Consider the following 16,644-nt stretch of genomic DNA (forward strand, 5'->3'; position numbering starts at 1 on the left):
GTATTTGTTTTTGAAATCAGGTGACTACGTTTTGTACTTTTAAAAAAAAACTGCCTTTCATCCTGAACAGCCTCATCTGTGGCACAGTTTTCATGACATCTGTGCAATTGATACCAACACACATGGGCAGAGTATTGAAACATACGCACAGGATACTTACAGAAATCCTGCTGCATAAGTGTCGGAAAGGTTGGTAGTTCCTCCAGTCCATGCTGGCCCTACCCCTGCAAGCCACACCTTCTTCCCTGGCGCGTGTGAGTTCACAACCTGTTGGAGGAAAATACTGGAAATAATTTTTGATGCAATCAAAGAAAATAAAAGGTGGAGGATTGAAGTGCGGCTGGAGTGGGGTCCAGTTAACTGCAGTCTGCATCGTCTATCCTCCTTTTCACTGAGCAGCTCACATAACTGGCTACCAATCCTTCTCGCAATCCACGGCAAAATTATTTCTCAACACACCTGTAACAATCTCAATGATATTAACGTTTCACTTACAACACGGCAACGCTTCAGAGTTGGGGAGAGTTCAGGAAACCCTGACAGAACATCGATACCATATTCAACGTACACACTTCCTGTCAGTGCCACCCTTACTTCCTGGGATGAGAGGGTTGCCCCATGGGGAGAAATAGAGCAAGCCTGGGCCTACATTCTTTGGCGTTTTGAAGTATGGGGAATCATCTCACTAAAATATAGATGGAGAATGGGGATGAGAAAAATATCAGCCATGATTGAATGGCGGAGCAGACTCGATGGGCCGAGTGGCCTAATTCTGCTCCTCTGTCTTATGGTCTTATGTATATAATTCTTCGATGGCTTGGCAGGGTGGGCATTGGGAGGTTGTTTGTCCTACCTGTTGGGGCGGGGTGGCGGGTTTGAGAACTGACAGTCCCGAAATTATGGAGATTTAGGATTGAGAGACGATAAGAAATTTATTCATGCAAAGTATTGTGAAAAATTGGGATTCTTTACCCCTGTGGGGAGAGAACGCTCCATTGCCGAGTATATTCAGGGCTGAGATCAATAGGTTTTCAGGTTCTAAAGGAGTCATGGCGTATGGGACTGGAAAGACAACTGGAATTGTGATACATCAGCCGTGTTCTGACTGAATGGCCACACAAGCTTGAAAGGAGATCAGGCCTACCCCTTCACCTATTTCTTGTGTTCTTATGACCCTTTCCCCAATTATCTTTGTGATAGCTCTGCCATTTTATTGTAAAACAGGGGCTCGCCATGAGCACCGGCACACAAAACAACAAGGTGTGGTGAAGTAGTTTGAAGGCTTTCATTCGAAGCACGGTAGCATAGTGGTTAGCACAGTCGCTTCACAGCTCCAGGGTCCCAGGTTCGATTCCCGGCTTGGGTCACTGCTGTGTGGAGTCTGCACGTTCTCCCCGTGTGTGCGTGGGTTTCCTCCGGGTGCTCCGGTTTCCTCCCACAGTCCAAAGATGTACAGGTTAGGTGGATTGGCCGTGCTAAATTGCCCTTAGTGTCCAAAAACGTTAAGTGGGGTTACTGGGTTACGGGGATAAAGGGGGATAGGGTGGAGGCATGGGGCTTGGGTAGGGTGCTCTTTCCAAGGGCCAGTGCAGACTCGATGGGCTGAATGGCCTCCTTCTGCACTGTAAGTTCTATGATCTTAATGATCTAAACAACTTTCGGCCGTGCACTTTAGAATGTCATGCGAACCACTCGATTAGACTTTTGACAAAGGGTCATCTGGACTCGAAACGTTAGCTTTTTTCTACCCCTACGGATGCTGCCAGACCTGCTGAGATTTTCCAGCATTTTCTTTTTGGTATGTCTATGTATATGGGTGCGTCTGTGGGTGCATGTATGTGTAAGTGCATGTGCCTATCTGTGCATGTATGGGACTGCTTCTGTGTATTTGAGTGGGTCTGTGTGTGAGTGTGGGTCTGTGTAAGTGGGTGTGTGCGAGTGCTTCTGTGTATGTGAGTGGAACTGCGTGTGAGTGTGGGTCTGTGTGTGAGTGTGGGTCTGTGTATGAGTGTGGGTCTGTGTATGTGGGTGGGTCTGTGTATGTGGGTGGGTCTGTGTATGTGGGTGGGTCTATGTATGTGGGTGGGTCTGTTTGTGTGTGGGTGTGTGTAAGTGCTTCTGTGTCTGTGAGTGGGCCTGTGTGTGTGTGTCTGTGTATGTGGGTATGTGTCTGTGTACATGGGTGGGTTTGTGTATGGGCGTGTGTCCCGTGTATGTGGATGGGTCTGTGTGTATACGAAGAAAGGGCTTAGTTAGCTCAGTTGCCTGGACGGCTGGTTAATGATGCAGAGACGCCAATAGCGCGGGTTTAATCCATGCACCAGCTGAGGTTATTCATGAAGGCCCCACCTTCTCAACGTTGCCCCTCGCCTGAGGTGTGGTGATCCTCAGGTTAAATCGCCACCAGTCAGCTCTCCCCCTCAAAGGGCAAAGCAGCCTCGGGTCCTCTGGGACTGTGGCGATATTTATACAAAGAATAGTGGAAATGCAGAACTCGCTCCCCATCAAAAGGCTTTGGGTGGTGAAAGAGGTGGAGCTTTTGAGCCGGAGATTGATGCTAAAGGTAGATCAGAAGCAAGTAGTGAATTTGCATGGTCTGCTTGAATGATGGAACAGATTTGAGGGGCTGAATGGCATGGTTCTGTAGTCCATCTATTCTTCGATCTTTCTATCCCCTAATCTCCCAGGGGACTTGCACTCACCATAACTGCTACTGGGACCGTGTCACTGCAGCTCTCCTCAGCAGTGCCCTCATCCAAGCCAATCAGGTGAGCACGAGTGACCAGGAGGTCACTTTGGATCCAGTCGGACGAGTCATTTGGCTCCAGAATGTTTTCCACGGTAAGGAGGCCGAGAGGTTGAGCAAGCCATGATGTGCTTTCTGCCAAGCCTCAGGCAACTGGGGCTCAAACAGGAGCCCGCGAACCATGGGCGGGATTCTCCGTCAGCCGGTGCCGAAATCGGGAAACGCGATTGGGCGGAGAGGATTGGTTTTGATACCAAAATCTGCCGGTTTCACGCCAAATCGCAATTCTCCAGCGCCTCAACAGCGGCGTCAATGCGATTCCACTCGGCAGGTACAGTAAACGCCGTTGGCATGTCATTAGCGCACCTGACTCGGTATTCTTCGGCCATTATGTTGGATGGGATGAGTGCGTGTGGGGATTGCAATGAGTATTTGCGGCTGCAGCTTGTCAGCCTCCTGAGTGTCAATCACGGACCCGGCGAAACCCGCACCGTTTCTCATTGGAATCGATTGTGTTCCACGTGGTGCCGGTTCCAGCCCCTCCGCAGTCGCTGAATCGGTCCAGGTGCGGCGCCAGTTTTGCCGTTGTGGAAGTCCATGTATCCTACCTGGTGTCAACACTTAGGAACAGAGAACCTGGCCTTATGGGGAACAAAGCACCTTGCTGCACATTGTTAAACAGCAGCGACCAGAATGAAGGCCTCCATCCAACAAAGCCTTTCACAAGCACTCATCAACTAGAAAATGGAATCTTTTGGGTTATTTTATTCTTGCCAATTTTCTCCCTTCAACGTCCCGAATATTTTGACTCTCCCCATCTGTTGGCCGGGAAATGTGTTTGTTGTGCGTTTGACAGCGAAAGGCACCATCGCGGACCCAGTGTTGTCCACGCGAATGTATATTCAGCAAGTATCACTGGAGAGTGATAGAAATTTGGCCAATTGCGTTTCTCTTCCCAGACCCTGCATCAAGCTAAATTCCTCCCCCAGACTCTTCAGACAAGCGATCATTTTGAGCACAGCAGTTGAAGACAGGTCGATTTTTCCGTTCTCCCCAACCATGTCAAAATTCATCCCTGGGACCAAAATTGTGGGACACTGGTTGTGTCCAAAGTTGCCCTTAGTGTTGGGTGGGGTTACTGGGTTATGGGGATAGGGTGGAGGTGTTGACCTTGGGTAGGGTGCTCTTTCCAAGAGCCGGTGCGGACTCGATGGGCCGAATGACCTCCTTCTGCACTGTAAATTCTACGCTAATCTATGACTTTGAAACCATTGGATCTCCTTTCCTTCTTTCTCCAGACTCTCCTCCCATCCGATATTCCCAGACTCTGGGAACCCAAGGTTAACATCAGCAAACCCCAGCCTGCTGATTCACCTCGCCCCCTCTCCAGGATTGGCAGTGTACTATCTGGGGCTCTCAACAGAAATAAACCTCCCGTTCCTTGTTTGGTAGGCCAGATGAGAAAAATCAAATTCCGAGGCGAGTTCGTCCACAGCCAGCAACTCAACGAGTCAGGTCTGCAGGCATCATTTGTTTTTACTTTACTGGGAATCGAACACTAATTCACTTGAGCCACTGGGCGGCCAGTACATGTTGTTCAGGTTCAAAAACACCACCACTTTGAGCCAGCCGAACACTGTTTCTCTTAACGCTACATTCTTAGCCACAGCAGGAGGCTTCTGATACAGCAGGCGCTCTGTAGTAACGTGAAGAACAAGAGATTCTTCTTTTAAAGTAAAATTTCTATCAAATCCATTCAACTAAATTCTCAGGCAGCCGGACAGCTGTTTCTAAGACTCCTGAGTTTCTTGGCTTGCACCAATGGAGAAATACATTCTCAGGCCAAGGCAGTGCTGCTGGCTTCATTGATGTCAACCTCACCCAATGTCACCAACGTCCGACTGCTCCTGTCTTGCCGCAGCACACTCTCCCAGCCTTCCTCCATCCTCTTGCCTCACTCTTTTGAAAAATAGGCCAGAATTCTCCAGTCGTTGGACACTAAGGGACAATGTCGCACGGCGAATCTGCCTAATCGACACATCTTTGGAGTGTGGGCGGAAACCGGAGGCACGGGGAGAATGTGCAAAGGTCACATAGACAGTCACCCTAGTTCGGGATCGAACCCGGGTCCTTTGCCCTGTGAGGCAGCTGGGCTAACTACTGTGCCACCGTGCCGCCCATTCCTAATTGCCCTTGAACTGAGTGGCTTGCTGGGCTATGGCAAAAGTCATTTCAGAGTCCACGACATTGCTGGTCTGGATGGATCTGGAGTCACATATAGGCCAGACCAGGTAAGGACGGCAGATTTCCTTCCCTAAAGGGTGAACCAGATTGGGGGGGGGGGGGTGGCTGGACTCCCCGATTCTGAGGCTATGTACTCATGCTGGCGTGGGAACGGTGAAAAGATGGCGTATAACGGCCGGCGATTCCCCGTTTTGCTGGGGGCTAACATGCCGGCAGCGCCGAGCACCCGGCGACATCCGGGTCCGTGGGCGCGCAAGCGTACGGCGGCGGCCTGCAGCAGCTGCGCCGTGCTACATGGCGGAGGCCGCTCGCGGACCCAGCCCGCAAAATAGTGCCCCTCCTTTGGCTGGCTCGCGCGTCCTGGACTAGCTCCATATTTTATTAATGGAATTCAAATTTCACCAATTGCCAAGGTGGGATTTGAACCCATGTCCCCCCCGCAGCCTTAAGCCGGGTCTCTGGATTACAATCCAACAACATTACTGCCATGCCACCACCTCCCCACCTTTCGGGACAGAAACAGAAGGCCAGATTCACTTCAGGCCAGGTATATGCCTAAAGAACAGAGTCAGAATCTCACAACAAAATCTTTGGGTTGTGGGGGCGAAACCCTCGCAAACACGGGGAGAATGTGCAAACTCCTGTGCAAACCAGGGGCTGGTTTAGCACACTGGGCTAAATCGCTGGCTTTGAAAGCTTGTGGGAGGAAACCGGAAAACCCGGAGGAAACACACACAGACATGGAGAGACCGTACAGACTCCACGCAGACAGTGACCCAAGCGGGAATCTAACCTGGGACCCTGGATCTGTGAAGGAGCAGTGCTAACCACTGTGCTACTGTGCCGCAACTTCATTGCAGTGTTAATGTAAGCCTACCAGGGGCTGGTTTAGCACACTGGGCTAAATCGCTGGCTTTTAAAGCAGACCAAGGCAGGCCAGCAGCACGGTTCAATTCCCGTACCAGCCTCCCCGAACAGGCGCCGGAAAGTGGCGACTAGGGGCTTTTCACAGTAACTTTGATTTGAAGCCTACACTATTCCCGCTCCTCTGTCTGCAGTCTTTGACACACCATTTTCCTCCAATACCTCTCCTCTGTCATCCAACTGCACTGGACTTGCTCTCACCTGGTTCAATTCTTATCTATCATGTCATATCAGCCAGAAAAACTGTATTCAAGAAAACTCTTTCTAGCCAGCGTGTAACGAACCCAACAAGAGGTGCTCTTAAGTAGGGTGCTCTTCGGACAGCACGGTGGCACAGTGGGTAGCGTTGCAGCCTCACGGCGCTAAGGTCCCAGGTTCGATCCCGGCTCTGGGTCACTGTCCGTGTGGAGTTTACACATTCTCCCCGTGTTTGCGTGGGTTTCGCCCCCACAACCCAAAGATGTGCAGGGCAGGTGGATTCGCCACGCTAAATTGCCCCTTAATTGGAAAAATGAATTGGGTACTCCAAATTTATTTTTAAAAAGTAGGGTGCTCTTTCCAAGGGCCGGTGCAGATTCGATGGGCCGAGTGGTCTCCTTCTGCACTGTAAAGCCTATGATAACAGGGGGAGCAATTCTAGATTCAGTCTCAGGAAATGAAGCTGGTCAAGTGGATGAAGTAGTCGTGGGGGACCATTTTAGGGATAGTGGGTACCACCCTGCCCAGAGCCCCCCCCCAAAGTGCCGTTACACCTGGTCCATGTTTGTGTGAACCAGTGTTATTGAGGCTATGGTGAGGTCTCCCAGGTATGGGAGTTCGTTTATTCCCGGGCTCGGGATAATCAGGTGCAGACATATTTAAATGAGCCTAATAACTCATTTAAATAAGTTAACCTGGATCTCACCCAGCGAGGGCAAGATCCAGATCGCGATGTCTCATGAGGTCTCGTAAGATCTAGCAAGGTGTTCCGAGCATCACAAATCCTGTGAGAGGCCTCTTGCGAAATTTAACAGCCTTGTCACATCACAGAGTTGGGCTCTCAACGAGGCCATTCGATCGTGCCTGCACTTTGTCTCTGTCTTCACTAAGGAGAGGGATGATGCAGATATTCTAGTTAAAGAGGAGGACTGTGAAATCTTAGGTACAATAAGCATAGTTGGAGAGAAAGTACTGGTGGGACTAGTAACCTTGATAAATTGCCAGGGCCAGATGGATTGAATCCCAGGCTGTTGAAGGAAGCCAGGGAGGAAATAACGGATGCTCTGAGGATCCTCACTAGATACAGGCAAGCTCCCAGAGGATTGAACTTCTGAGAACATTGCACTATTATTTAAAAAGAGTACGAGGGATAGGCCAGAAAACTATAGGCCGGTCAGTCTGACTTCGGTGGTGAGCAACGTATTAGAAACAATTCTGAGAGACAGGATAAACTGTCACTTAAAAAGGCACATATTGATTCGGGATAGACAGCATGGTTTTATTGGTGTGAAGATCATGCCATACAAAGTTAATAGCATTTTTTGAGGACGTAGCAAGGAGGAGTGATTAGGGTAGTGCAGTGGATGTTGTCTATATGGATTTCAGTACGGCATTTGATAAGGCCCACACTGCAGACTGGCCAGAAAAATGAGATCTAATAGGAAACAGGGACGGCAGCAGGCTAGATCCAAAATTGGCTCAGTGACAGGAAACAAACGGTAATGGTCAATTGATGTTTATGCAAATGGGGGCAACTTCCAATGGTGTTCCAGAGGGATCAGTCTTGGGGCCCTTGCTGTTTGTTGTATATATTAACAATTTGGACTTAAATGTGAGAGGCATGATTGGGAAATTTGCAGATGACACAAAATTTGGCCGTGTAGGTGATAGTGAGGAGGGTAGTGCCGACTCCAGTAGGCAAGGAAATGGCAAATGGAATTCACTCCGGAAAAGTGTGAGGTAACGCATTTGGGAAGAGCAAACAAAGCAAGTGAATTCTGAATAAATGCGGAGATATTGGGAGGGGTTGAGGAAGTGCATGTCCACAGGTCCTTGAAGATGACAGGACAGCTGGACAAGGTGGTCAAGAAAGCATATAGAGTGCTTTTCTTCATTTGGTGAGGCACTAAATACAAAAGTAGCGATATAATGCTGGAACTGGATAAAATGCTGGAATTGGATATAATGCTGGAACTGGATAAAATGCTGGTGAGGCCACAGTTGTAATTCTGTGTACAGTTCTGGTCACCACATTACAGGAGGGACATAATTGCTCTGGGGAGAGTGCAGAGGAGATTTACAAGAATGTTGCCAGGGCTAGAAAATTGCAGCTATGAGGAGAGATTGGATAGGCTAGGGTTGTTTTCCTTAGAACAGAGGAAGATGAAGGGTGACCTAATTGAGGTGTACAAAATGATGAGGTGCCAAGACAGGGAAGAATTGATTCCCCAAACTGAGGGATCAATCACCAGGGAAATAGATTTAAGTTATGAGGATTATAGGGGACATGAGGAAAAGCTTTTTCACTCCGAGGGTGTATGGAATTCACTGCCTGAATTAACTGAGACTCAGGGGCTCACCTCCTTTAAAAGGAACCTGGATCTACACCTGAGGTGCTGGAACCTGCAAGGTAACGGAACCAGGCGCTGGAAAGTGGAATTAAAATGAGCGGCTGGTTTACTTTTTTCTCTTCTTGCCCGGGGCAAAAACAGTGGGCCGGATGGCCTCTTTCTGCACCATAACCTTTCTACGGTTCCAAGGCAGAGAGAAGAGAGACGAGAAAATAAACCGTGGGTGATTAATGATTATTCTTTCAATTATTGTTCTATTCATGGGCTTTACCCGCTTGGGAGGGATGCCGCGTTGAAGCATGCTGCTTCCCAATGGGAAAGTTAGCGGAGGATGTCAACTCCCTCTAATAAATAAAAAACCCACTCTGGGGACTGAATGAGTTCCGAGGACGTGACGGCGCTAATGGCCAACAGAGGGCGCTGCAGTCAGCTTCTCAGCAATTGGTTTCAGCAGCAGTTACAGACCATCAGCTGGGAGAGCTGGCCCCTTTCGCCGTAATATCGCAACGTGCGGTCTGGGGCGGAATTCTCTGGCTGTCGCGACACACTTTTCCCGCTGGCAGTGCACCCATCCCCCCTCCCCCACGGGCTTTCCGGCGGGGTGAGGGTGGTTCCAATGGGAAATTCCATTGACAAGTGGTGGGAAGATAGAATCCTTCCACCAGTCCCCTTGTTCAAGAAGGGGAGTAGAGACAACCCCGATAACTATAGACCAGTGAGCCTTACTTCTGTTGTGGGCAAAATCTTGGAAAGGTTTATAAGAAATAGGATGTATAATCATCTGGAAAGGAATAATTTGATTAGAGATAGTCAACACAGTTTTGTGAAGGGTAGGTCGTGGCTCACAAACCTTAATGAGTTCTTTGAGAAGATGACCAATCAGGTGGATAGGGTACAGCAGTTGATGTGGTGCATATGGATTTCAGTAAAGCGTTTGATAAGGTTCCCCACGGTAGGCTACTGCAGAAAATACGGAGGCATGGGATTCAGGGTGATTTAGCAGTTTGGATCAGAAATTGGCTAGCTGGAAGACAGAGGGTGGTGATTGATGGGAAATTTTCAGACTGGAGTCCAATTATTAGTCGTGTACCACAAGGATCTGTTTTGGGGCCACTGCTGTTTGTCATTTTTATAAATGACCTGGAGGAGGGCGTAGAAGGATGGGTGAGTAAATTTGCAGATGACACTAAAGTCGGTGGAGTTGTGGACAGTGCGGACGGATGTTACAAGTTACAGAGGGACATAGATAAGCTGCAGCGCTGGGCTGAGAGGTGGCAAATGGAGTTTAATGCAGAAAAGTGTCAGGTGATTCATTTTGGAAGGAATAACAGGAAGTCAGAGTACTGGGCTAATGGTAAGATTCTTGGCAGTGTGGATGAGCAGAGAGATCTCGGTGTCCATGTACATAGATCCCTGGAAGTTGCCACCCAGGTTGAGAGGGTTGTTAAGAAGGCTTACGGTTTGTTAGCTTTTATTGGTAGAGGGATTGAGTTTTGGAGCCAGGAGGTCATGTTGCAGCTGTACAAAACTCTGGTGCAGCCGCATTTGGAGTATTGCGTGCAATTCTGGTCGCCGCATTATAGGAAGGATGTGGAAGCATTGGAAAGGATGCAGAGGAGATTTACCAGAATGTTGCCTGGTATGGAGGGAAGATCTTATGAGGAAAGGCTGAGGGACTTAAGGCTGTTTTCGTTAGAGAGAAGAAGGTTAAGAGGTGACTTAATTGAGGCATACAAGATGATCAGAGGATTGGATAGGGTGGACAGTGAGAGCCTTCTTCCTCGGATGGTGATGTCTAGCACGAGGGGACATACCTTTAAATTGAGGGTAGATAGATATAAGACAGATCTCAGAGGTAGGTTTTTTACTCAGAGGGTAGTAAGGGCGTGGAATACCCTGCCTGCAACAGTAGTGGACTCGCCAACACTAAGGGCATTCAAATGGTCATTCGATAGACATATGGACGATAAGGGAATAGTGTAGATGGGCTTTAGAGTGATTACACAGGTCGGCGCAACATCGAGGGCCGAAGGGCCTGTACTGCGCTGTAATGTTCTATGTTCTATGAACGACACGCCAAGAAGAAACACGCAGATGGGGGAATCCAGCCCCTGAACTGTACAAAGTATTTTACCGTGACTAATACTTGTTCTCGGAGGATCCCGCAGTTACCCTGCGGTTAGCTTCCTGCTCAGCGCCAAAGGACACTTCTGTAAGTCCTTGTTCCCTCGGAAGTTGAAATGTGATTGATACGGCGCATGCCTGGTGATGTTACTGGTGCGATCAACTCCCTCGATGGCCCGAAACCTCTTGTGGACTCCTAGCTTTGAGATAAGACACTGGTAAAGACTGCCTGCCTTTGTGAACAAGGCAGCAAACTACAAACCTGAGGACGCGGATTTAGGGTGACTGGGTTTCAAAAGGGAATTGCATCAGCACCTGGAAGGGAAGGAATTGCAGCACTATGGGAAAGGACAGGGGAGTCGGACTTGCTCCATTTCCCTTGCAGAGACCCAACAAGGATTGCAGGAGTGAATGGCAGTCACTGTGCTGTAACTAATTCAGAATTCTATTATAGAACCTTCCACTGGCATCCCTCACGGGTCGGAAAATATAAAGCACACAACACTTTTCTAACACTGCTGGATAAACTGGGCAGGAGCTTTGTGGTACTGTGACTGGGCCAGAGTCCTGACTTGTTGCTCCAGAGAGGTGAGTTCAAATCCCACCATGGCAGCTGGGAGAATTTAAATCCGATTAATTAACATATCTGGAATTAAAGTGTTATTTAAAAACGATTGAGACCTGACAGATTGTCATAATGTTTCAGCTGGTTCTCTAATCTCCTTAAGTGGAGGGAATCTGCTGCCCTTACCTGGTCTGGCCTATGTGTGACTCCAGGTCCACAGCAGTGCGACTGACTCTTATATGTCCTCTGAAATGGCTGAGTTAGCCACTCCGCTGTATCAAACCTTTCCAGGTCAAGGCACAGTGGGTGTACCTACTCCACATGGTCTTTAGCAGTTCAAGAAGGCAGCTCACCACTACCCTCTCAAGGGATATACAATAAATGCTGACCTTTGCTGTGGTACCCACATCCTCAAAATGGATCGGGTGTGAGGGTTTGACATCCAACCAGCATCAGAAATCCATGCGACCTTCCCCAGTCCCCCACCCCCCCAAACACCACCCCCCCCCCCTCCCCCCCCCCACACACGCACACCTTCAGCCCAGGAGCCCAGGAATCTGGTTACAATGTCACTCCGATTTACTGCTCTTCTGTTGCTATTTGATGTCTACATTAACCAGCAGAAGTAAAGAAACTCACCCTGTGTACCTTGGCAATCTGATCGGAGAGAGTGTCCAACAGGCGCGTTTTCATAAAATCAGCCACATTCACTGTTTGGTCATCAATGTAGTAACTGGAACAGACACACAGCAGGACGTATTAACAGAGCAAGTGACTGATTACACTGCCAAACTGCTCAAAGACCTGAGATTTACACGGCCTTCAAGATGTTTTAGAACAAAACTATGCTAGTTGGGAATTAAGTCATTCCACAGGCACTAAATTTAATAATAATAATCTTTATTGTCACAAGTAGGCTTATTAACACTGCAATTAAGCTACTGTGAAAAGCCCCTAATCGCCACACTCCGGCGCCTGTTCAGGTACACAGAGGGAGAATTCTGAATGTCCAAATTACCTATTTTGAACCAAATTTGAACTCACCTCTCTGGAGCAACAAGCCTTTGGACTGTGGGAGGAAACCGGAGCACCCGGACGAAACCCACGCAGACACGGGGAGAACGTGCAGATTCATAGAATTTACAGTGCAGAAGGAGGCCATTCGGCCCATCGAGTCTGCACCGGCTCTTGGAAAGAGCACCCTACCCAACCGCACACCTCCACCCTATCCCCATAACCCCAGTAACCCCACCCAACACTAAGGGCAATTTTGGACACTAAGGGCAATTTATCCTGGCCAATCCACCTAACCTGCACGTCTTTTGACTGTCGAAGGAAACCGGAGCACCCGGAGGAAACCCACGCACACACGGGGAGAACGTGCAGACTCTGCACAGACAGTGACCCAAGCCGGGAATCGAACCTGGGACCCTGGAGCTGTGAGGCAGTCGTCACAGAGTTATTATTGAACAGAAGGTGGCAATTCAACCCACTGGCTCTCTGTAGAGCAATCCAGTCAGTCCTATTCCCTCACTCTATCACTATAGTCTTGTCTGGTTATTTCTCTCGAGTGCCAGAGTTACAGATCATTGCCACTTGCTGTTTCCTCACAGTTCAAAGAATCAGAGAATCAAAGAATTTACAGTGCAGAAGGAGGCCATTCGGCCCATCGAGTCTACACCGGCCCTTGGAAAGAGCGCAGCACCTAAGCCCACACCTCCACCCTATCCCCACACTTCCACCCAATCCCCGTAACCCCACCTTACCTAACCTTTTTTAGACACTAAGGGCGATTTAGCATGGCCAATCCACCTAAACCGCACATCTTTGGACTGTGGGAGGAAACCGGAGCACCCGGAGGAAACCCACGCACACACGGGGAGGATGTGCAGACTCCGCACAGACAGTGACCCAAGCTGGGAATCGAACCTGGGACCCTGGCGCTATGTGCTAACCACTGTGCTACCGTGCTGCTAGGAGAGATCTCTTAGATCTCTTTCTCAAAACCTGAAATCTGTGCCCCCCCCCCCCCGCCCCCCCCCCCCGCCCCCCCCCAGCCCTTGTGCCATCAGGTAATGAGGACAACTTTCCTTTGCAAACCTTATCTGAACCTGTACACCTCTGTCGGGTTAACTCACCATGTAGCTACACCATCTTGCTTGCGAAACGGGTTAAAAAGAGATAAGAACAATGGACACAGGAGGAGGCTGGGTCAAACACAAGTACATGAGTTACAAAAATAGAAAAGGTTTAAAGTATCACGCATACGAGCTCTGGTAGTGATTGGATTTTATAACCACATGTGCATGCCTAGAATGTAATGTATTAACTTAGTTGTCTTCATTAACAGACACAATTGGACAGAGATAGGAGAATAACAATGTGTAACATAGTGATTGGGAAATGTAAATGAACTATTAGCTGTATAACAGTATAAGAATTTTGTATTATAGTTGATCAGGTAGCTTGTACACCTTGTAATGCACGTTGACACAGTGGTTAGCACTGCTGCCTCACAGCGCCAGGGACCCAGGTTAAATTCTGACCTTGGGTGGAGTTTGCACGTCCTCCCCGTGTCTGCGTGGATTTCCTCTGGGTTCTCCGGTTTCCTCCCATAGTACAAAGACGTGCAGGTTAGATGTGTTGGTATGATCAATGTGCGGGGTTACATGATAAAGTGGGGGAATGAATGCTCTCGAAGTAGAGTGCTCTCTTCGGAGGGTCTGTGCAGGCTCGATGGGCTGAATGGCCTCCTTCTGCATTGTTAGGATTCTCTGGGTAACTCCCCTGCATATGCTTTAATAAACCAGTAAACAAACAAACCTGACCTTCATCTGGTCTCTGCAAAATTGGAGGGTACTAGATCACCTCCCTTTCACTTACCCTGTCGATTAGTTCAAGATTTGTCCATCATTTTCAAAGTCAAATATAAAGACTGTCATAATTAAAGGCTCACGGCTGACAATGTTCTTGGCATGGCTTTACAAATAATGGGCGCAATTCTCCCCCAAAAGTTCTAAATGTGGACTTTGGCGGGAAACAATGTTCGATTTCTGCCAGGTTCGCACCATCCAGACCGCAATCAACTCACTTTGGGGGATGGGGTGAACTGTGCCCTGAGTGAGGTGTGCGGGACCTGGAGGTACCGGCAGGTCCGGCTCCTCACCGATCGGGGTGCCATTTTTGAAGAGCGCCCCGATCTCAGACTAACCCTCTGGCCATTCCTCCCCTCCCCCACAGTCGACAGCATCAGGCCCCTCCCCCAATCGTCGGTACCAGCTGTCATAAGAACATAAGAACTAGGAGCAGGAGTAGGCCATCTGGCCCCTCGAGCCTGCGCCACCATTCAATGAGATCATGGCTGATCTTTTGTGGACTCAGCTCCACTTTCCGGCCCAAACACCATAACCCTTAATCCCTTTATTCTTCAAAAAACTATCTATCTTTATCTTAAAAACATTTAATGAAGGAGCCTCTACTGCTTTACTGGGCAAGGAATTCCATAGATTCACAACCCTTTGGGTGAAGAAGTTCCTCCTATACTCAGTCCTAAATCTACTTCCCCTTATTTTGAGGCTATGCCCCCTAGTTCTGCTTTCACCCGCCAGTGGAAACAACCTGCCCGCATCTATCCTATCTATTCCCTTCATAATTTTATATGTTTCTATAAGATCCCCCCTCATCCTTCTAAATTCCAACGAGTACAGTCCCAGTCTACTCAACCTCTCCTCGTAATCCAACCCCTTCAGCTCTGGGATTAACCTAGTGAATCTCCTCTGCACACCCTCCAGTGCCAGTCCTTTCTCAAGTAAGGAGACCAAAACTGAACACAATACTCCAGGTGTGGCCTCACTAACACCTTATACAATTGCAGCATAACCTCCCTAGTTTTAAACTCCATCCCTCTAGCAATGAAGGACAAAATTCCATTTGCTTTCTTAATCACCTGTTGCACCAGTAAACCAACTTTTTGCGACTCATGCACTAGCACACCCAGGTCTCTCTGCACAGCAGCATGTTTTAATACTTTATCATTTAAATAATAATCCCTTTTGCCGTTATTCCTACCAAAATGGATAACCTCACATTTGTCAACATTGTATTCCATCTGCCAGACCCTAGCCCATTCACTTAGCCTATCCAAATCCCTCTGCAGACTTCCAGTATCCTCTGCACTTTTTGCTTTACCACTTATCTTAGTGTCGTCTGCAAACTTGGACACATTGCCCTTGGTCCCCAACTCCAAATCATCTATGTAAATTGTGAACAGTTGTGGGCCCAACACTGATCCCTGAGGGACACCACTAGCTACTGATTGCCAACCAGAGAAACACCCATTAATCCCCACTCTTTGCTTTCTATTAATTAACCAATCCTCTATCCATGCTACTACTTTCCCCTTAATGCCATGCATCTTTATCTTATGCAGCAACCTTTTGCAAGGTGCCACATGTGAGAGCACCTTTAAGAAATGGGTGTTTATAAATGGGTGTGCATATAAATATCTGTAGTGAGAGTACCTTTAAGAAATGGTTGTTTACTACTGCAGTGACGTCAGAGAGTGGGTGGAGCTGGGCTGTCTGTCAGCTTTTTTACTTTCGTTTTAGGCCGTTTGCTGCAGGGTGTATTTTAGTTTCATTTTCAATGTTGGAGCTGAAGCCAGACCAAGCAGGTGTACTGCTGTTCCCTCTGCCATCAAAAAACTATCTCTTGATTATTTGGTGAATTCAGAATTATAAATGTTTTCAGTAGTGACTTTAACCTGATGTGCTTCTGATAAAGGTTTTGTTTTTAAGTCGTATGGATGTTAAAAAGGAAAGCTTAAAGGTTTACTTAGTGTTGTAGTCTTTGGGGGTTGTATTTGAATTAATTGTTGCTCAGATGTTCACTGTATGTTTTAAAAAGGTGAACTTGAGTTCATAGAATAAACACTGTTTTGCTTTAAAAAATACTTTTCCATTTCTGCTGTACCACACCTGTAGAGTGGGCCGTGTGCTCCCCATACCACAATCTATTAAAAGTTGTGGGTCAGGTGAACTCCATGATACACTTTGGGGTTCTCTAAAACCCTGGCCCATAACACAGCGGACCCCCATCCCAGGTGAGTGACACCCCACTATGGGGTCGCCAAATACTCCCCCCCCCTTTCCTTAATGCCCCCTCATCAGGCCACCTCCTCTTCAGTCCTCCCCCCATTTTTGGAGACCAGTAATGATTCCCACCAGCAGGTGGGGGAATTTCAGGAGCCGGGAGAATCCATCCTCAAACAGATCCCGCATCTCTAAATGAAGCGAAGGCGACCATGCCAGCTGGAACGTGCCGGGAGAATGGGAAACTGTTTGGCCCTTGGCGGAAATCCCGTTTCGGGCCTCTCGTGGAATTATCCTGAGGTAGCAGGATATGCACGAGCGCATGGCAGCTGGAGAATATCCACCAATGTACATGATTGAAGGTATAGCAACGTTCATTCTGTATCACTGCTACATTCACTT

The 16,644-nt window shown here is 48.3% G+C and overlaps 1 protein-coding gene across 2 annotated transcripts in view; it reads right to left on the reverse strand.

Annotated features, from left to right (window-relative positions):
* The window catches only part of hpse2 (heparanase 2), a 378,585-nt gene that overhangs the window by 112,838 nt on the left and 249,103 nt on the right, over window positions 1-16,644 (reverse strand). Inside the window, exons 7-8 of one of the 2 annotated variants that reach the window (XM_072479598.1) lie at window positions 11,801-11,885; window positions 161-267 (exon numbers count right to left, since the gene is read on the reverse strand). In XM_072479598.1, coding sequence (XP_072335699.1) covers window positions 161-267; window positions 11,801-11,885 — 192 coding nt within the window. Of the gene's footprint in view, window positions 1-160; window positions 268-11,791; window positions 11,886-16,644 lie in introns of both variants that reach the window. The other variant, XM_072479597.1, reaches the window with a different exon arrangement.

Source organism: Scyliorhinus torazame, chromosome 16 (genome assembly GCF_047496885.1).
Source record: "Scyliorhinus torazame isolate Kashiwa2021f chromosome 16, sScyTor2.1, whole genome shotgun sequence".
NCBI classification, from domain to species: Eukaryota; Metazoa; Chordata; class Chondrichthyes; order Carcharhiniformes; family Scyliorhinidae; genus Scyliorhinus; species Scyliorhinus torazame.